The following is a 19,716-nucleotide window of genomic DNA, read 5'->3' on the forward strand; positions in this document are numbered from 1 at the left end:
TTTCAAAAGCACAGATTTACAAATCAACTATGTTCACTGACGTTTCCTTCATTCAAACTACAACAAAGAATATATACCTATCTACAAGCCAACCACTTAAGCAAAACAAACTCCTCACCACCTCTTTATCATTTCTCAAGTTGTGTGTCTCAGCCTGGTTGACATCTTTAACATTCTCTGCATTCATCTTACTTAAAACTTCCTGCTTGCCTTGGATCACCTTCCCCTAACTGGAAACCTTCTCCACCCTGTCTTTCTTGTTGTAAGAAACAGTTTCAATAGTGACAGGTGAACGCACACAAAGATAACCAAACAAAGTTTATGTTTCTGCCAACACATACATTTTTCTTATAGTAAAAGGGAAGGAATTCTTTTTGGATTCCAAAAGGAATCAGATATAGAAAGAAATGTGGCATAGATTTAGTGTGACTTTCAGCAGTTAGAATCATACATTAATTTTACAACTTATCACCCATCTTCTTTTAATATCTTCTTGTGATATCTCTGGTTTATACTCATTTTTGTTTGTGTGTTTGTTTGGTTTTTAGCCTTGAAAAACTGTAGTGATTTGCAAAGTAGGTGCTTGTTTTCGCAGCCAGAACAATGAAAGATAAAACCTTAAATCCACAACATCTTCTATGGCAATGAATTTCATTATCCCTGTTTTCATCTTCCCTCTTTTTTTCTTTTTTAAAGAAAGCTCACTGAATACATCAACTAAAAATTTAACCTTGTTACTGGAAAAGGTCATTAATATCATGGACTTCATCTTCCATTTTATGTTTTTTAAGATATATTTTAGAGGGAATAAAATCCTCTCAATTCTACCTGAAAATATATCTAGCATCCAATCACTTCTCACCCCCTCGTTTGCCACCAGCTGGCTCTAAGCAACTACCACTTCTCTCAGCTCCTTCCCCTTCCGTCTATTCTTAACACAGCATCCAGAGTTATCCAAATGATTTACCTCTGCTCAAAACCCTCCAGTGGCTTCTCATCTCACATGGAATAAAAGGCTTCTTATAATACTACCTCCTGGGATTCCAAGATGGCGGATAGGGAATGACATACTGTGCTAGGCTAGGGATAAATAGGAAAAAAAAAAAGTATAGGAAGTACATTCTCAGCAGGTAGTTAGGGAGAAAACTGCAGTGGAAATTCTATGGAAGGAAGAGGAACGCTGTGGACCTGTGTGGAAGGTGCAGATGTGCTATACGACACGGACACGAAACACAACTCCAGCAGCCGAGAGCAGGAGAGAGTGCTAGCTCTGGAGTCTGACGTGAGATCAGACTACAGGAACCCATGTCGTTGGTGATACAGCCAGAGGGAGAGCATGGCATGAGTCTAGCCTGGAGCCCTAAAGGGGAGAGGGTATCCACAGATGCAGTTAAAAAAAAAGAGGCACATTTCTCTCACCCCACCCCCCCACAATGGCACCTGGCAACCAGCTGAGAGAGGGAGGGCGCCATTTGGGGCATAAGTAGCAGCTGTGCCCTTGTGTGCACACACAGCAACTGGCTGAGACAAGATGCCATCTTCTCAGCAGTACTGGCGGCAGCAGCTCTGGTGCAACTAGAAGGGAGAAGGAAACATTCGGCCAGTGGTTCTTGTGTACGTGTGATCCAGAGATTCTAGCAGAGGGAAAAATCCATGCTCCCCACTGACTCTGAATCTAACTGGAAGGATTGACAGGGGGCTAAGCACCCACATAAGACTGTAAGGTGCCCCCAGCCTACCAACACACCACAGGCTCCAGGGCTCAAGCTGCCTAGGTGGAGCACCCACAGGCAGCTGGCTCTGGAAACGTCTGCCCTTCTGTGACTGGATAAGCTGGCATGGCAGAGCAGACCCTCTGCACCCTATCACTGTGGGAGCCCTTATATGCTGAGGCTGTGGGAACTTGTGGCTGTATGAGAGGGCACAGGGTGTAGCTGGGTCACTGTGTGCAGCTCCACATACTTGGAGCTCCCTGGTTGTCTAGGGTGGGTGACTGCAGTGGAATCTGTGCTTACAGTGAGGACTGTGTAGATTCTTTGTGCAGTTCAATGGTGGCACAGATAAGTGTTACACCCACAAGGGGCCTAGGCACTGATCACCTTCAAGAAGAGGAGGTGAAGGTGTGATCACACCAATAGTGTTGACCATACCCTGTCCCTCTTCTGTTAACAAGAGGAGATCTACCACACCCCAACTTGGGTGTCAGCCTGGAAAATCACCCCATCCTGCAGCACTAACCAGCACACACCTCTGGGTAGTCACTGAAAGTACAGACATTCCACTGTGCCACAGAGGCATAGTTCAAAGATAAAATCCATCAGAGGAAAAAACCAACAAGATTCTCCACAAATGCCTAAGAATAGATGCAGAAATTCAAGAAACAAGAATAAAAAAGACAACATAACTCCCCATCTCCCCCAGCAAAGGAACACAACAGCACTTCAATATTAAAATGTGAAATTGACGAAATTGACGAAATGCCTGCAACAGAATACAAAAGATTAATTTCAGTATTACTCAGAGGCAATGAGAAGCAAATCCACAAATTACAGAAACCCATATATGACATGAATGAAAATTTTTCCCGTGGAATTGAGATTTTAAAGAGAAATAAAAATGAAATATAAATGAAGAATTCAATAGATCAAACAAAAAATATGGTGGAAAGCCTTAACAACAGACTTGGTAAGGCAGAAGAAAGAATATCTGGGCTAGAAGACAAATCTTTGGAAATTTTTCAGTCAGATCAAGAAAAGAAGAAATTAAAAAAAATTAAAAACAGTGTTGGAGACTCATGGAATACTATCAAACAACCTAACATAACAGGTCTTTCTTAGGAGTTCCTAAAGGCATAGCAAGAGAATAGATTAGAAGGTCTATTTAGTGAAATAATTATAAAAAAATTCCCCAATTTGGAGAAAGAAAGGGAAGTCCAAGTACAGGAAGCACATAGAACTTCTAATAAACATGACCAGAAAAAATTTTCACCACGACACACTATAGCCAACTTTCTGCAGTAAAACATAAAGAAAATATTCTAAAATGTGTATGAGAGAAATGCCAGATTACTTTCAGAGGATCTCCAATTAGACTTATAGTTGACTTCTTACTAGAAACTTCACAGGCTAGGAGAGACATAGTCCAAGTCTTAAGAGGAAAAAACTGTCAACCCAGAATACAGTACCCTGCAAAGTTCTCATTTATGAATAAAGGTGAAATGAAGACCTTCCATAACAAACAGAAATTGAAAGAATTTGTCACTACTCATTCAGCCTTACAAAAGATGCTTAAAGATGTGCTACACACAGAAGCACAGAAAGATAGCCATCATTATGAAAGAACATGAAGGCAGAAAATTTCCCAGTAAAAAAACAAAGGAGATCCAAAGTAAACAATAGGAATATGTATGGGAAAATCGCAGGGCCAAGTCATTACTTATCAATAATAACCTAGAATGTAAATGGTCTAAACTCTCCAGCTTAAAGAATGGTTGAATGGATTAAAAAACAAGGCCCATCTATTTACTGCCTATAAGAAACACACCTCACCAACAAAGATACACACAGATTGAAAGTGAAAGGATGAAAAAAGTTGTTCTATGATACCAGAAAGCCAAAAAGGGCAAATGTAGCCATTCTATTTTCAGGTAAAATAACTTTTAACACAATAGCTGTTAAAAGAGACAAAGAAAGGTATTATGTAATGATTAAGGATCAATTCAACAGCAAGATCAAGATGTGACTATAATAAATGTACATGCACCCAATTACAGAGTACCTGGCTATTTAAAAGAAATGTTAATAGATCTAAAGGGATACATAGACTCCAATACAATAGTAACAGGGGACTTCAATACCCTACTTTCATCAATGGACAGATCAACTAGACAGAAAATCAACAAAGAAATAACAGAACTAATCAACACCAAGGACCAAATGGACCTAACTGATAGCTATAGAACTTTTCACCCCATAGTTGCAGAATACACATTCCTCTCATTAATACATGGGACTTTCTCTAGGATAGATCATATGCTTGGCCATAAGGCAAGTCTCAGCAAATTCAAAAAAGTTGAAATCATACCATGTATCTGCTGCAAATCAACAACTCAAGAATCTCTAGAACATATGTGAACACGTGGAGACTGAAAAACCTGCTCCTGAATGAACAGTTGGTCATAAAAGAAATCAACAGAGAATAAAAAAATTTCTGGAAGTGAATGAAGATGACAATGTACCATATAAAAACTTATGGGATACATCAAAGGAATATTAAGAGGGAAGCTTATAGCAACTGTTGCCTGCATAAAGAAATTGGAAAGGCATTAAATAAATGAGCTATCAGTGCATCTCAAGGATCTACAAAAACAACAACAAACCAAACCTGAAATTAGGAGGAGGAAAGAAATAATTAAAATTAGAGAAGAAATAAACAAAATTGAAACAGAAAATACCCCACAAAAGATCAGTGAAATGAAGAGCTGGTTTTTTGAAAAAGTAAACAAAATTGATAGATCATTGGCCCAACTAATAATAAAAAAGAGGGAGAAGATCCAAATCAATAAAAAAGATGAAAAAGGAGATATAACAACAGATACCACAGAAATAAAAAAAATCATCAGGAATTACTATAAAGAGCTGTATGCCAACAAATTGGGAAACCTAGAGGAAACTGATAGATACCTGGACATATACAATCTACCAAAATTGAGTCATGAGGACATAGAAATCACAAACAGACCAATATCCAAGACAGAAATTATATCAGTAATAAAGACCTTCCCATCAAAGAAAAGCCCAGGACTGCTGAATTCTATAAAATATTTAAAGAACCAATTCCAGTTCTTTTCAAGCTAATCAAAACAATTGAAAGGGAGGGAATCCTCCCAAACTCCTTCTATGTAGCCAGCATCACCTTAATTCCTAAACCAGAAAAAGATACAACAGAGAAAGAGAACTATAGACCAATATCCCTGATGAGCATACACGCAGAACTCCTCAACACAATACTAGCTAATCAAACTCAACAACACATCAGGAAATATCATTCAGCAAGACCAAGGGTGATTTATCCCTGGTATGCAGGGATGGTTCAACATTTGCAAATCAATCAGTGTGATACATCACATTAACAAATGGAAGAATAAAAACCATATGATTATCTCAATAGATGCTTAGGAAACATTTTATAAAAATACAACAAACTTTCATGATGAAAACTTTAAACAAACTGGGTATAGAAGGAATATTGCTCAACACAAACAAGGCAATATATGACAAACCCACAGCTAGCATCTTATTGAATGGGGAAAAGTTGGTAGCATTCCCAGAACTTGACAAGGATGCCCACTTTCACCATTGCTTTTCAATATAGTCCTGGAAGTTTTAGCCAGAGCCATTACGCAAGAAGAGCAAATCAAAGGGATACAAATAGAAAAGGAGGAAGTCAAACTGTCCCTGTTTCCAGATGACATAATTCTATATATATGGGGAATCCAAAAGACTCCACTGAGAGGCTATTGGAACTCATAAAAGAGTTTGGTAAAGTGGCAGGATATAAAATTAACACACAAAAATCAACAGTCTTTGTATACACAAACAATACCATGGCTGAGAAAGAACTTCTAGGATCAATCCCATTCACAATTACTACAATAAATTAAATATCTTGGAATAAATTTAACCAAGGATGTCAAAGATCTCTATGATAAAAATTGCAAAACACTAAAGAAAGAAATAGAAGAAGACAGAAAAAAATGGAAATATCTTCCATGTTCATGGAATAGAAGAATCAATATCATGAAAATGTCCATATTATCAAAAGCAATTCACAGATTCAATGTGATCCCAATCAAAATACCAAAGACATTCTTCTCAGACCCAGAAAAAAACAATGCTAAAATTGATACGGAAACACAAAAGACCCTGAATAGCTAAAGATATCTTATACAGCAAAACAAAGCCAGAGGCATCACAGTACCAGATTTCAAGACATACTATAGGGCAGTTATAATCAAAATAGCCTGGTCCTGGTACAAAAACAGATGTGTAGACTGATGGAACAGAATAGAAACTCCAGAATTCAATCCACACATCTATTACCAACTTATCTTTGACAAAGGAGCTAAAATCAATCCCTGGAAAAACTGGATCTCCATGTGCAAAAATATGATACAAGACCCCTACATTACACCTTACACAAAAATCCACTCAAAATGGATCAAAGACCTAAGTATATGAATTGATACCATCAAATTACTAGAGAACATTGGGGATACTCTGCAAAACATCGGCATAGGCAAAGACTTCTTGGAAGAGACCCCAGAAGCACAGCCAAAGACAAAATTGACAAATGGGATTACATTAAGCTGCATTGCAAAAGAAACACTCAGCAAAGTGAAATGGCAACTGACAGAATGGGAAAAATATCTGCAAACTATGCAACTGGTAAAGGATTAATATCCAGAATCCATAAAGAGATCTAGAAATTCAACAACAAAACAAACAATCTAGTTAAGAAATGGGCAAAGGACTTGAACAGGCATTTTTCAAGAGATAAATTTTCAAATGCCCAACAGACACTTGAGAAAAATGCTCAGGATTGCCAGCCATCAGGGAAATGCAAATCAAAACCAGAATGAGGTTTCATCTCACCCCATTTAGAATGGCTCTTATACAGAAATCAACAAACAACAAGTGCTGGTAAGGATGTGGAGAACAGGGTACCCTAATCCACTGTTGGTGGGAATGTAAACTGGTCCAGCCACTATGGAAGACACTATGGAGATACCTTAGAAATCTGAATATAGACCTACCATATGATCTAGCAATCCTACTCCTGGGAATTTATTCAAATGAAAAGAAAGTGGCATATGAAAGTTATCTGTACCCCCATGTTCACTGCAGCTGAATTCACAATAGCTAAGGTATGGCATCAACCCAGATGTCCATCAGCTGATGACTGGATAAAGAAATTATGGTACATATACACTATGGAATACTATTCAGCTATAAAAAAAGAAGAAAAGAAATTTGTCTTTTCAAGACAATGGATACAACTGGAAACCATTATACTTAGTGAAATAAGCCAGTCCCAAAAACTCAGATATCATATGTGTTCCCTGATCTGGGATAACTAATGGAGTACTAAATGTAATGTATTGGAGTGAAATGGACATTTTGAGATTTGATGAATGTTTACAGCTCTTATCTCTTCTTTTGAGGTTCAGTTTTTCTTCCTTCGTACTATTTGTTGGATTCTTTACTTAGTGTAGGGTTAACCTGATGAGTATTAAGTAAATTGAAAATAGACCTTTGTAAAAACTAAGAGTGGGAATAGGAAAGGAAGGAGGAAGAAGGGTTGGAGAATGGGCAGGAGGGAGGATTGGGTGGGAAGTATCACTATGTTCCTAAATTTTATATATGAAACTCATGAATCTTGTATACTTTAAATAAAATTAAATTTTGTTAAATGACCCCCAATTCTGTTACTTCTGGGCCTTCATTTCTTGCTCCTACTACCTAACTTGGGTCACTACAGTTACTAAGGCCTCTATGCCATTGGATATTTGCTATTCCTCCAGGAAAGTGTTCTCTGATAAATCTTTTTTTTCTTTTTTTTTTTACAGGCAGAGTTAGACAGTGAGAGAGAGAGAGAGAGAGAGAGAGAGAGAGAGAGAGAGAAAGGTCTTCCTTTTTCCGTTGGTTCACCCCCCAAGTGGCCACTACGGCTGGTGCATTGCGGCCAGCGCACTGCGCTGATCCGAAGCCAGGAGCCAGAGGCCATCCTCCACTGCCTTCCTGGGCCACAGCAGAGAGCTGGACTAGAAGAGGAGCAACCAGGACAGAATCCGGCGCCCCAACCGGGACTAGAATCCAGGGTGCCGGTGCTGCAGGCAGAGGATTAGGCTAGTGAGCCGTGGCACCAGCCTCTGATAATTCTTATAAAAGTGTGACTCTCCTTCCCCGTATCATAGCAGTTTTCATGATGTAATTTATTACATAGTCTATTTCTTTTCTCTTAAGATTTATTTATTTGTTTTGAGAGAGTTACAACAAAAGATCTTCCATCTACTGGTTCACTCCCCAAAGGGCTGCAATGGCCAGGGCTGAGCTAGACCAAAGCCAAGAGATGGCAGTTCCATCCGGATCTTCCAAATGGGCACAGGGGCCCAAACAGTTGGGCCATCTTCTGCTACTTTCTCAGGTACATTAGCAGGGAGCTGGATTGGAAGTGGAGCAGTTGGGACTTGAACTGGCATCCATATGAGATTCTGGCATTGTAGGCGGTGGTATTACCCCCTATGTCACAGTGTCAGCTCCATATGTAGTTTATTTCTTTCTTATTTTTTATTCTCTCCCCAGCCCTACCCAACAGGAAGGCAGGCATTGTGCTGTCGGGAGTTTTTGTTCATTTTGTTACTGCTGTTATCTCCAGTCCTTAGAAAAATAGTAGGCCCTCCTAACATTTAATGAATGAAAATTTCATATTAAATCTAAAATTTTCCTAAGGAGACTAAATCATGCTTCAAATGAAAAAGAATCATTTTGACAGATGTTCTCCAGTAGTCTTCAAAAAGTTCACGGAAAATGTGTGTTAAGAAAGAACTATGGTCAGATTTCAAAAATATTCTGCATAAAATAAACTTATCTTTTTTTTTTTTTAAAAAAAAGATTCATTTACTTATTTGAAAAGCAGAGTTACAGAGAGGTAGTGGCAGAGGCAGAGAGAGGGAGAAGTCTTCCATTTACTGGTTCACTCCCCAAATGGCCGCAATGGCCGGAACTGGACTGATCCAAAGGCAGGAGCCAGGAGCTTTATCTGGGTCTTCCACGTGGGTGCAGGGACCCAAGAACTTGGGTCATCCTCCATTGCTTTTCCAGGCACATTAGCAGGGAGCTGGATTGGAAGCAGAAAAGCCAGGACTCAAATCGGCTCCTGTATGGGATGCCAGCACTGCCAGTGGCAGCTTTACCTGCTATGCCACAGTACTGGTCCAAAAACAAACTTATCTTTTAACTTGATTTTTTGGAAACTTTTTGTAGTACATTTGTAAATAAATTTCATAGTACTCAAAAATTAAATGTTTCTCATATCTTAAAAGTAAATAGTGGTGCAGCGGATTAAGTCATGGCCTGCAGTGCTGGTATTCCATTTGGGTGTCAGTTCATATTCTGGCTGCTCCACTTTAAATCCAGCTCTCTGTTAATGCCCCTAGAAAAGCAGTGGAAGAAGGCTCAAGTTCCTGGGCCTCTGAATCTATGTGGGAGACCCAGAAGAAACTCCTGGCTCCTGATTTCAGACTGGCCCAGCCCTGACTGTTATGGCCATTTGGGGAATTAATGAGCAGATGGAAAATCTCTATCTCCCTCCCTCTAATGCTTTCAAATAAATAAATAAATATTGTTTTAAGTAAATATTGAAAAGATTCTCCCTCCTCCAAAATTTAGGGAATGAACTATTCAACTGTCTATCTAATTACATGTATTTTTTTGACTTACAGGATTCTTTGAGACCCTTGCCCCTCCCTACCATGAATAATTTGAACGACAGGTGAATTCTCAGTCTTAGTCTTGGTTTCTGGTCTACCTAACTCAATACTATCAAGCAAAAGGGTCTAATCTGCAGTCATTTGTTTTAAGTTAGAAACATGGACATCATCCTTGGTCCTTCACTCCCTCCCCCTCTACATTCAAACCTAAAATTTCCTGGGCTCATTTGAAAGCATTCACTTCTCTCCATCTCCACACTCTTCACTTCAGTCAGGCTTCCTCATCTGTCATCTGAATTATTCAAAGGGCTCCCGTGTCTTAGTCTTTATCAAGACACTCATGACAATCCAGGCTGAATAACCTTGTGCAAGTTCAGTGAAGTGACTCACTCTTCACTAAAAAGTATTTTAAAAGATTCCTTTGCTCCTAGAACTAAAAATAATTACCTTTTATTAAATGCGTACACTATGCAACACTCTGCTGAACAATCTACATACTACATGTAATCTCTCTTGGCCTTTCTTTTCATGATGGAACCAGAAGGCTCAGTGAGATACTAATTTGCCCAAGATCAACAGGGTAGCAAGTGGAAGAGATGTGTCTGAACTTTAGCAGTATGTGACACTGGAGGCCTATAACCCCTACATGATCCGGAGCTGCAGAATAGCAATGCAGCTCTATAAGGCAGGTTTAAGAACAATCTTGAAGGCCTGGACTGAGCTTACTGCACCACCTAGAACTCTGAGTAGCAGCGCCATTTCTCCATTCTTGGTGCTAAGGGCCCTTCCGAGTACTGTTACCTTCTTTTAATACACCTTTCCACCCTTCAAAGTGCCAGGCCCTCTATTCTCTGGCTAATTCTTCACCATCTTTCAAGTTTAGTTTCCTGTCTCAAGTTAAGATAAAAAAATTGCCTTCCTGAAAATTGCCACAACAGTTTGTACTTGTTATATTTTATACATACATATATATATATATGTGTATATATATATATATATATTTCATTGTGACAAGTACCCATTTTGTTTATTTTCTGTTCATTTTCCTATATTCTCCATCTCATTTATTGCTCTTTGTACCCTTCAGTGTCTGACACATAGTCAGCACTCCATAGTAAGGAATATTAATCAGTTTTGTTATTTCCAGAGCTTACCTTAGTGCCTGACCTTTTCTATGGCTCAAAATATGTAAAGTAAATAAAAGAACTATACTTGAACATAAATTTAGGAAATTTGCTCATCCTGTAAATATTATTCTATCTGGATGCAACCTCCTGGTATTTCCAAACGTACACATTTTGGATATATGTGCATGCATGGGTGCAACACAGCCATGCAAGCCCATAAGGACCTTTCAATCAACAGCAGACCACATATATAGCCATGGTCCCTTAAGATGATAATTGAGCCGCAAAGTGCCAATTGCTGGGGCATCACAGCTGTAATTTCTAGTGCAATACATTATTCATGTGTTTGTGGTGATGCTGGTGTAAACAAACCTGTGCTGCCAGTTGCATAAAACTACAGCACATGCAATTAGATACAGTATATAATACTTGATAATAAATGACTATGCTACTGGATGATGTGTTTACTACACTCCACTTGATTGTATAGAGCACACTTCTACTTATAAAACAGTTTAGTGTAAAGCAGTAGCCCTATGATGCCAACAGCAGCTTCATACCTCTCATGTTTACTGAGTCTCCTGATGGCAGCATTTTCTCTGGTGCTTAATTTAATCTCATGTTGTTTCGTTCACCATGGCCTTAGGAGCAATAAGCTATGCCATACACAAGAAGGTATTTCAACATAAGGAAAAAGGGAATTCAACTCCATGCAGTTTTTCTTTCTGTTGTTTTGTTTTTTTAAAATCGCAGTCATATTCCAAGAACTTATAGAAGACCCGTGGTGTATGGACACTGTGAAATCTACGTGTGTAGTAAGGCTATACCTTATGGGCTGGTGTAAGCGCAGTGTCTGCACAAGGACGAAATCGCCATCAGGATGCCTTTCTCACAATGTAAGCAACCCACGGCTGTCTATGCTCCTGCCCAAACTGATCACTTGACGACGTGAGCATCGTCAGAGCCTGTAGACGTGGACTCCACCACCTGACAGGCCAGCGGTCTGTTAATCATACTCTGCCACCCGGGGTGTCTTGTTCCACGGTCGGTGGATACTTATATTTCTCCTCGCGGATTCTGTAAATTTTGTAAATGTTACTATTTACGTTATTCGTGTTTCCTAAATACAAAATGACTAGATTAGTAATGCGCGGCAGCCATTGAGGGAAACTGTACGTAAGCTTCAAAAGGCTTCAGCGTTCTCTCTGTTCACTAATAATTTGCTCGGAAAAACAATGTTATCCAGAGGTTTAATTACACCCAAGCATTAAGTTTCTTAGACTTGTCATTAAAACGCGACTAGGCCGCGTCGGCAAACCAGCATTTTGCTGTGGCCGGGAGGCCGGTTCCGGTTACGCACAGAAACTACAAAACCCAGCATGCAACGCTCAAAGCAGCACTGAGGGGAGCACAGAATAGCGTCGCGGTGTACTCTGGGGTTTGTAGTGAAGGACCCGAACCCGCCCTCCACTGCCCCGATACTTACCGGATCCAGCCACTACTACGAGACTGAGAGATTCGCGGGGCGTAGCGCCCCGGGAATGAAGCACTACCCATAGTCGCAGGACTAGGAAGACCACAGCTCCTGCCGCTGCAGCTAGAATAAGAACCCACACCATGCGAAGGGAAAACGCATGCGTGCTAGACCCTGGCGCCAGCGGGTAAAGTTCACGGCTACGGGCGCCGAGGAGACTCAAACGCGGAGCGTCGCACCTCCTGTGGGCTGGGCTTGCGCGAGGGGGCGGAGTCACGGTCCGGAGGGAACGCCGACCCCTGTGCACCTCTGTGGCTGCGCTCCGCTGCGCTCCCGCTCATCCTAAACTAAGCGGAAATTCGAGAAGTCAGGAGCTGAAGTCTGAGTTCCGCCCGCGACGAGGTCAGGCCGCCTGTGCGCCCTAAAGACCCCGAAGCTCCCAAATTGGGAGATGTCCCAGCTTTTCCCCCGAGGCTAACGGCATCCGTGGCTGCTTTTTTTTCTTTCTTTCCTCATGTGGAACGATGTATTTATGTTGCACGTACAGACATGACTGAAAGTGTTTGACAGTAAAAGGTACCCCGGGGGCAGAGGGGTATTGAGACTGGAGCGCTCGTCCAAACTCTCTTTTCCCCAGCAGGCAGGTTTTTAGCGTTTGCAGGCGTTTCGCAGACCTCAGTCTATGTGACCAGAGTAGTTGGGGTGATCTCGAGTTATGCCGTCTTCCTGAGAGCAGAGGAAGCTCCTGGCTCAAGGAAGCGGATGGAGAAGGCAATAGCCCTGCAATTAACATTCCGTCCATTTTACCTCAGAGCGTTCCCAGTTTGTTCTTCCTATCCTCGGCCAGGAAGATGATTTGTCGAGCGCCGCTCAAAATCTGTGTTTTGCTGATTTTTATGTCTACTTAATCCACATTACAGCAACAGGAAAGTACTGAGAGAAGCCCCCTCGCTCCAAGTGTAATTGGCCGTCAGTCTCTGTAGACCTGTAGGTTAGGTGGGACAAGGATGCAGATGGAAAAACAGGTCCAGAAAGGTGCAGCAGCTTCGGGTGGAATAGTGGCCGATCCGGAACTGGAAATCAGAACTCCCAACTCCCGCTCACAGGAGGATTACGTAGTGTATTTCTTTCCTGAATTCAAGCTCGCCTGATGGTCCTACTTACCTGTGTCCTAGAATGTGTTTTCAAAAGTAAGGATGCCCAGAGTCCGCTAGGAAGCTACAGAATTAGTCTCCAGGGGAGGTGCCTGGGATCAGCTTGAGTGCATTCCACCAAGTGTATGGGAAAATGGAATTGAAAGATAAGTTTATTCGATGCCAAAAAAACCTTTTCTGCGTAGTGTTTTCAAAGAATACATTTTCCATGAACTTTTTAAAACCCTTCATATCACCAGCGTATCAGCTCCTATCAGCAGGCACATTTTTGGAAGACTTTGTGGGTGTATCCTTTTCTGGCTCACGGACCTCACAGCACTTTCCGTGTTTAGTCTCCTGGCAAATCTTCTTAACCCTGCGTTCTCACAGTAGTCTCCTCACACTGATGTCTGTTAGTGGTTCCAGAAATTAACATCCACACAGGGCAATCCCCAGAGCCAAAAAGGAGATTATTTCGTCATTCAGTCTTTTTCTAATATCAAGGAACCTTTTTGAGTCCCTAACTACACACTTTTTTTTTTTTAAGATTTATTTATTTATTTGAGAGGCAGAGTAACAGAGAGAGACACACACACACACACAGAGAGAGAGAGAGAGAGAGAGAGAGAGAGAGAGGTCTTCCATTGCTGGTTCACTCCCCAAATGGCTGCAATGGCCAAAGCTGGGCCAAGCTGAAGCCAGAAGCCAGGAACTTCTTCCGGGTCTCCCATGCAGGTATAGGGGCCAAGCACTTGGGCCATCTTCCACTGCTTTCCCAGGCCATTAGCAGAGAGCTGGATCAGAAGAGGAGCAGCAGGGACACGAACCAATGCCCGTGGGGGATACTGGTGCTGCAGGTGGAAGCTTAACCTACTATGCCACAGCGCCAATCCCAGCAGTTTCTTTTACTCCTTTAGTCTATATTTGTCTCAGTGTCCATGTGCAAAAGAGACCACAGAGCTGGTGGAGGGGGCAGTGGAGGATGACATGACTCTTCTGTAAAAGTATATGGCCAATGGGTGGAGGACGGGTACTGAGCAAAATAAGCATTCTCTTGGAGAGGAAGAAGTTGAACAACAAAGGATTTTTTTGTGTGGGCAAGCAATAGCATCTGGATTTCTTTTCTTTTCTTTTAAACTTTTATTTAGTAAATATAAATTTCCAAAGTTCAGTTTGTGGATTACAATGGCTTTCTCCACCCCGTAACTTCCCTCCCGCCTGCACCCCTCCCATCTCCCGCTACCTCTCCCTTTCCATTCGCATCAAGATTCATTTTTAATTATCTTTATATACAGAAGATCGATTTAGTATATATTAAGTAAAGATTTCATCAGTTTGCACCCACACAGAACATAAAGTGTACAATACTGTTTCAGTACTAGTTATAGCATTATTTCACATTGGACAACACATTAAGGACAGAGATCCCACATGAGGAGTAAGTACATAGTGACTCCTGTTGTTGACTTAACAATTTGACACTCTTGTTTATGGCGTCAATAGCATCTGGATTTCTATGATGATAATATGTCTGAAGGGGCTTTGTTAACTGACACATATGAAGTGGATGTTGAACGTATAATAATTATTTGGCTCCAGGCCCCAGCCTTTATATTGTTGTACCTGAGCGAGTGTAAACAAAGGAGCACCACACATTGATAAAATTTGATGGTCCTTTATTGCCCGCGGTGGAGAGTGGGCTCCTGCCCTAGAACTCTCGACCCTGAAGCCCAAAGCAACAGCGTTTATAAAGGCAAAAACTGCAAAATCAGGAGGGGAATTCATGGTTGCTAGGATCGGGGGGAATACATGGTTACTGGGGTCAAGGTGACCTAAAACTCATGTGAAACTAGTATCAATTATAATCTTGACAATACCAGTTACAATCTTAACAATTTCAATTATAATCTTGACATTAATCCAGGTATTGGTTTTAATCATATGTAGGACATAGACAAATTGCATTTTTATCCTTAACCCAGGTACAGCCTATCCACTTCCAAGCTTGAGCGATCATGCTAGGGGGTTTCTATGCTCTGCCAAGTGTGATGTAGTAGACTGCTATTGTTCAACTGTTTTAGATCATAGTTTCAGAGCAGAGTCTCAAGGTGGAGGGGGTACCTTCCCAGGATGGAGTCTCAGGTTCTCCAAAATGGAGTCCCTACTGTCAAGGTGTTACCTGAATATTAGGGAAGACTTAATACTGAGAAAACACCTTGGCATTTGCTATTACTGCATCACCTCAGTACTGAACTGTTATCATAGGAAAAATCAGTTTGACCCCACTTAGCATGCAGCTGGAATGAATGAGGGCATTCAAGCATTTGGGGGCTGCCCATAAGTACAGAGATTTTAAAAGGTTGAGTTAGCAGTTATTCTGAATGAAGGAAGGGTCAAACTCTTCAGTTTTTCTGTCAAGAAAGTTGAGGACTTCAGACTGGAGCTGGGTAGAAGGTAGGGACAGGAACCAAGTTGAGTAAGTGCTGCTGAGTAAGCGGACTCTTTGGCTATTGCAGACACAGAATGCAAAGATGATCAAGAGGTCAAGAAGCTGTAATGCATTAATTAGGAAAATTCAGGTCGAACCAGAAGAAGCAAAAACTAAAATTTCTCTTGGTTAGGTGAGTCATACTGATAGTGCGGATATTAAATTCATAGAAGTACATATTAATACTGTGAAAAGCATGAAAAAACATATTAATAATTGAAAAATGAATAATGGTATGTGGTCCATAACTAAGCATAAATAAAGTCTGCTGGGAGGTGATTATCTTCTTTTAATCTATTTCTCAGTTTCTATGGCAAATAGCTATTAGTCATATTTGTTGAAGTTTTTTTTTAAAATTTAGATTATTTTGCACTATTCTGTAGACTTGTGTTAATTTGGTCAACATAATTGGTGAGTATCTCTTATATGCTTGACACTTTAAGGTGCAGAGGACATCAAAATCAGTGGGACAGTAGCCCAGGTAAGAACAATGGACTAGAGAGATGACAGTGGAGTTACAAAGAGGGCAGATTTGAGATACGGCTTCCTGAACGGAGGTTTTCTGCTGTTCTCCTGGCCTTCTCCATGCATATACCTCCTTTATGGATCCCAGCTCTCCCTTCACTTGTTCCTACAGGCCCAGAGGTGGTACCAGCCCGTCACCTGTCCTAGATTCTTGCAGTACCCCTTGTGCTTTTCTTACCTTATTCACATTGTTGTAAATAGTCCCTTTATTAAGTCAGCCTCAAATTAACCGAAGTGTGCCATTTGTATCCTGTTGGGGACACTGACTGATACAGGGTGGTACAACCACATGACAAAAACTTCAAAGGAACTGGAGTTGATGGTTTGGAGAGGAAGGCCCTCCTCACCTGTTGGGGTGTGACAGCCAATTAACCTCTATTTGAGAGACCTACTAGGGAAGTAGGGGAAAACAGGGCCTCATCCTAAGCAGGGAAGTGGTAAGGACATTCAAAGAGAAGTCAAAGATAACTGGGGAGCTTGCAGGTTATATACCAGGAGGTCCAAAGGGTTTGAAGGATGGTAAGGAAGGGGGATTAGGTTAGACTAGGGGATTAGTAAGAACCATGGAGATAAGAATCAGGACGAAAACAGATGATCTGTGAGGCGTCTGGGGAGTGAAGAACGTGGGGAGGCTCTCAATTCACTTTAGTTCTGCTGACACCTATCATATGCTTCACATTAGGCAGGCCACTGAGGGTCCTGTGATAAGGGAGTAACAGTTAACACCCAAGCAGTGACTTAACAATGAGCCTAACTGTGTGAACTGCAGGCCTCTTGAAAGGGCCTGCTACAGAAAAGCCACCCAACCAATTCTTTCATGGGGCTTCCTGGGAGTGTGGGCTGCTAGGGATCCTGGCAGCTAGGACTCTTAACCACCAGAATCCAACCATCTTCAATCCTAATGAGGGTTGAAAATTACGGGTAAAGAAGACTGAAGCTTTTCTACAAAAACCAGGAGCCCACTTTAGCCGGCATTATGCTTGTCCATGACAAGGTAGGATAAAGCTGGACAAGAGTTTTAGTCTGGGTCGGAGACGAAACTAGGGCCATGCGATCACCAGGACTGATGATTGCATGCCTTACAATTAAAGCTCTTCTAGAAGGCTAGGCAGGATGGGTAACAGAAATTGCCCCAGTACAATGCAAATAACCTTCATTTATCAAATACACTGACATATGGGTATATGAGTCACAGCCTTTTCCTGAATAGAACTACTACCTAGGACTCTTTGAATCACTAACCCTTTGAAGGCTAAGGCAGCTATTTAATACTTATAATAATTGGCACTCACTGTGTGCCTACTGCATTCTAGGATTAACTAATTGAATTTTCATAATAATCCTATGAGGTGAACAGTATTATCATCCCTCTTTTACAAATAAACACACTGAGGTACAGAAAGATCATGTTATTTGCCCTGGGTCACAAAGCCAAGAATTAATAGATTCAGAACTCAGTCCTAGTCCATTGGAGTGTATAGTTCATACTTTTATCTTCTACACTATCATTAAAACTATTGTATATTTATACCTGCTACTACGCCATATATTTAACAAAGCAAGATAGAAACATGATATTATTCACTGTGTCTGACTTTTCACTTATAAAATTAAAATTAAATATGAAGAAAAGGATGTTTTAAAGTAGTTTAGAACATTTTAGTAAATAATTAATTTTTGGTTTTCTAGATTTTTCTCCAAGTTTATACAAAAGATACTGTAAATCTACATATATAATCTTAGTTTAAGACTTGTTTAATGTGAATTTACAGTGCAATTACTAAGACAACATAATTTTATTCTCACATATTCACTTTATATCCATTTATCTCAGTTCCATCTTTTCAGATATGTTTAGAAATTCTGCCGCAACCTATACATATACAATGCTTTATCATTTCTGTATTTTTAAATGTTTGTTTATTCATTTTCACTTATTTGAAAGGCAGAGCAGTAGAGAGACAGATCTTCCATCTGCTGGCTTACTTCCCAAATGCCTGAAGTAGCCGGGACTGAGGGCTGCTGAAGCCAGGAATCAGGAACTCCATCTGGGTGTCCCATGTGAGTGTAAGGGACTCAGGACTTGAGCCATCTTCTGCTGCCTCCTAGGCACATCAGCAGGAATTTGTTTCAGAAGCAGAGGCAGGACGCTACTGTGGACACTGCCAAGTGTAACTTAACCCACTGCCCCACAATGTCTGTTCCATGATTTCCATATCTAATGTATTAAAATCTTATTTAAAAATATATTCCTGGGGTGAGCATTTCGCATAGTGGTTAAGATACAACTTGAGACTCCCATATCCCGTATCAGAGTGGATGAGTTCCAAGTCTCAGCTCCATCTTGACTATAGCTTCCTAGTCATGTGCACTCTGGGAAGCAACAGGTTATGGCCCAAGTAATTGGGTTCCTGCCATCCTCATGGGAAACCCAGATTGAGTGACTGGCTCCTGGCTTCAGTCTGTCGCAGCCCCAGCTGTTGCAGGCCTTCGGGGAGTAAATCAGTGCATAGGAGATTTTTTTTTTTTCTCTCTCTCTCCCTCTCTTTCTCTGTCTCTCTGCCTTTCAGATAAAATAAATAAGTAATTTTTAAATTAAAAGAAATACAAATTCAGCATCAGACTATCATACCATATTGTACTGATTATTAATGATAGCCTTATTAATAGTAGCATTTTAAATTTCAAAAAGGCCATATTTTCTGGTTTTTGACCTATAAATAAAGTTGGAAATAATTACATTTCTGCACTAACAATTGTCTTTGGAATTCATCAAGTTAATTTTCTCCTTATATCAGTCCTTCTTCCCCTAAAACCTCTGACTGGCATCTCCATTGAGCCTTTTATCCTTTATCTTCACTGCCCTTCTGGTCTTTCTTCAATTCTCTTCTATTGCCAGAGCTCCTTGTCCTTGATAGAAACACTAGTGTCTTCACTGTTCTCGAACTATTCATTATTTCCTATCTTTCTATGAGGACAAAGTGCAGCAACTCCCCTGCCCCACTCCATTTCGTAAACAAATAATATGTGCTGTGTACCATTGAGTAAGCATGTACACCTCTCAACTACCTTTCACACCCATCCTGTGAATGTAAGCGCTGTTATTAGCGCATTTTGTAGGTGAGGAAATGGGAGACTTGGCAATGCTAAATCACACTGCTGGCTCTTTGATCTTGACTTCCTGTGGATGTACTATCACCTTCCTGGGGACTTCAGGGAGATAGTGATGTTACTTAGGGAAGGTATTTCCTGCAGAAAACATTTTACAGTAGGACGGCATAAGGTAAATGACATTTTACTTACTTAGAGGTTAGCATTATTTTTCTCTTAGAAGTTCTGTGTAAATAATCAACAACTGCACTCCACAACTGTGAATAGGTAGTAGCTGTTGCTGTGCCTGTTAGCCAGGCTTCTGCTCAGTGTCTCCATAGCTTACATAATCTCCTGTTCATCATTTATCAGCATTAGGTGGCCTATTG

The 19,716-nt window shown here is 40.8% G+C and overlaps 2 protein-coding genes across 3 annotated transcripts in view; one reads left to right on the forward strand and one right to left on the reverse strand.

Annotated features, from left to right (window-relative positions):
* The window catches only part of ALG14 (ALG14 UDP-N-acetylglucosaminyltransferase subunit), a 119,830-nt gene extending 107,509 nt beyond the window's left edge, over positions 1 to 12,321 (reverse strand). For both annotated transcript variants that reach the window (XM_062191785.1, XM_062191786.1), the window contains exon 1: positions 12,104 to 12,321. In XM_062191785.1, the coding sequence (XP_062047769.1) occupies positions 12,104 to 12,236 (133 nt within the window). In that variant the 5' untranslated portion in view covers positions 12,237 to 12,321. The remainder of the gene's footprint in view (positions 1 to 12,103) is intronic.
* Positions 12,322 to 12,406: 85 nt separating this feature from the next.
* Positions 12,407 to 19,716, forward strand: part of TLCD4 (TLC domain containing 4) — a 101,644-nt gene continuing 94,334 nt past the window's right edge. Inside the window, exon 1 of the mRNA XM_062191792.1 lies at positions 12,407 to 12,493. The gene's annotated coding sequence lies outside the window, so the exon portion shown is untranslated. The remainder of the gene's footprint in view (positions 12,494 to 19,716) is intronic.

This window comes from Lepus europaeus, chromosome 5 (genome assembly GCF_033115175.1).
Source record: "Lepus europaeus isolate LE1 chromosome 5, mLepTim1.pri, whole genome shotgun sequence".
In the NCBI taxonomy this organism is placed as follows: Eukaryota; Metazoa; Chordata; class Mammalia; order Lagomorpha; family Leporidae; genus Lepus; species Lepus europaeus.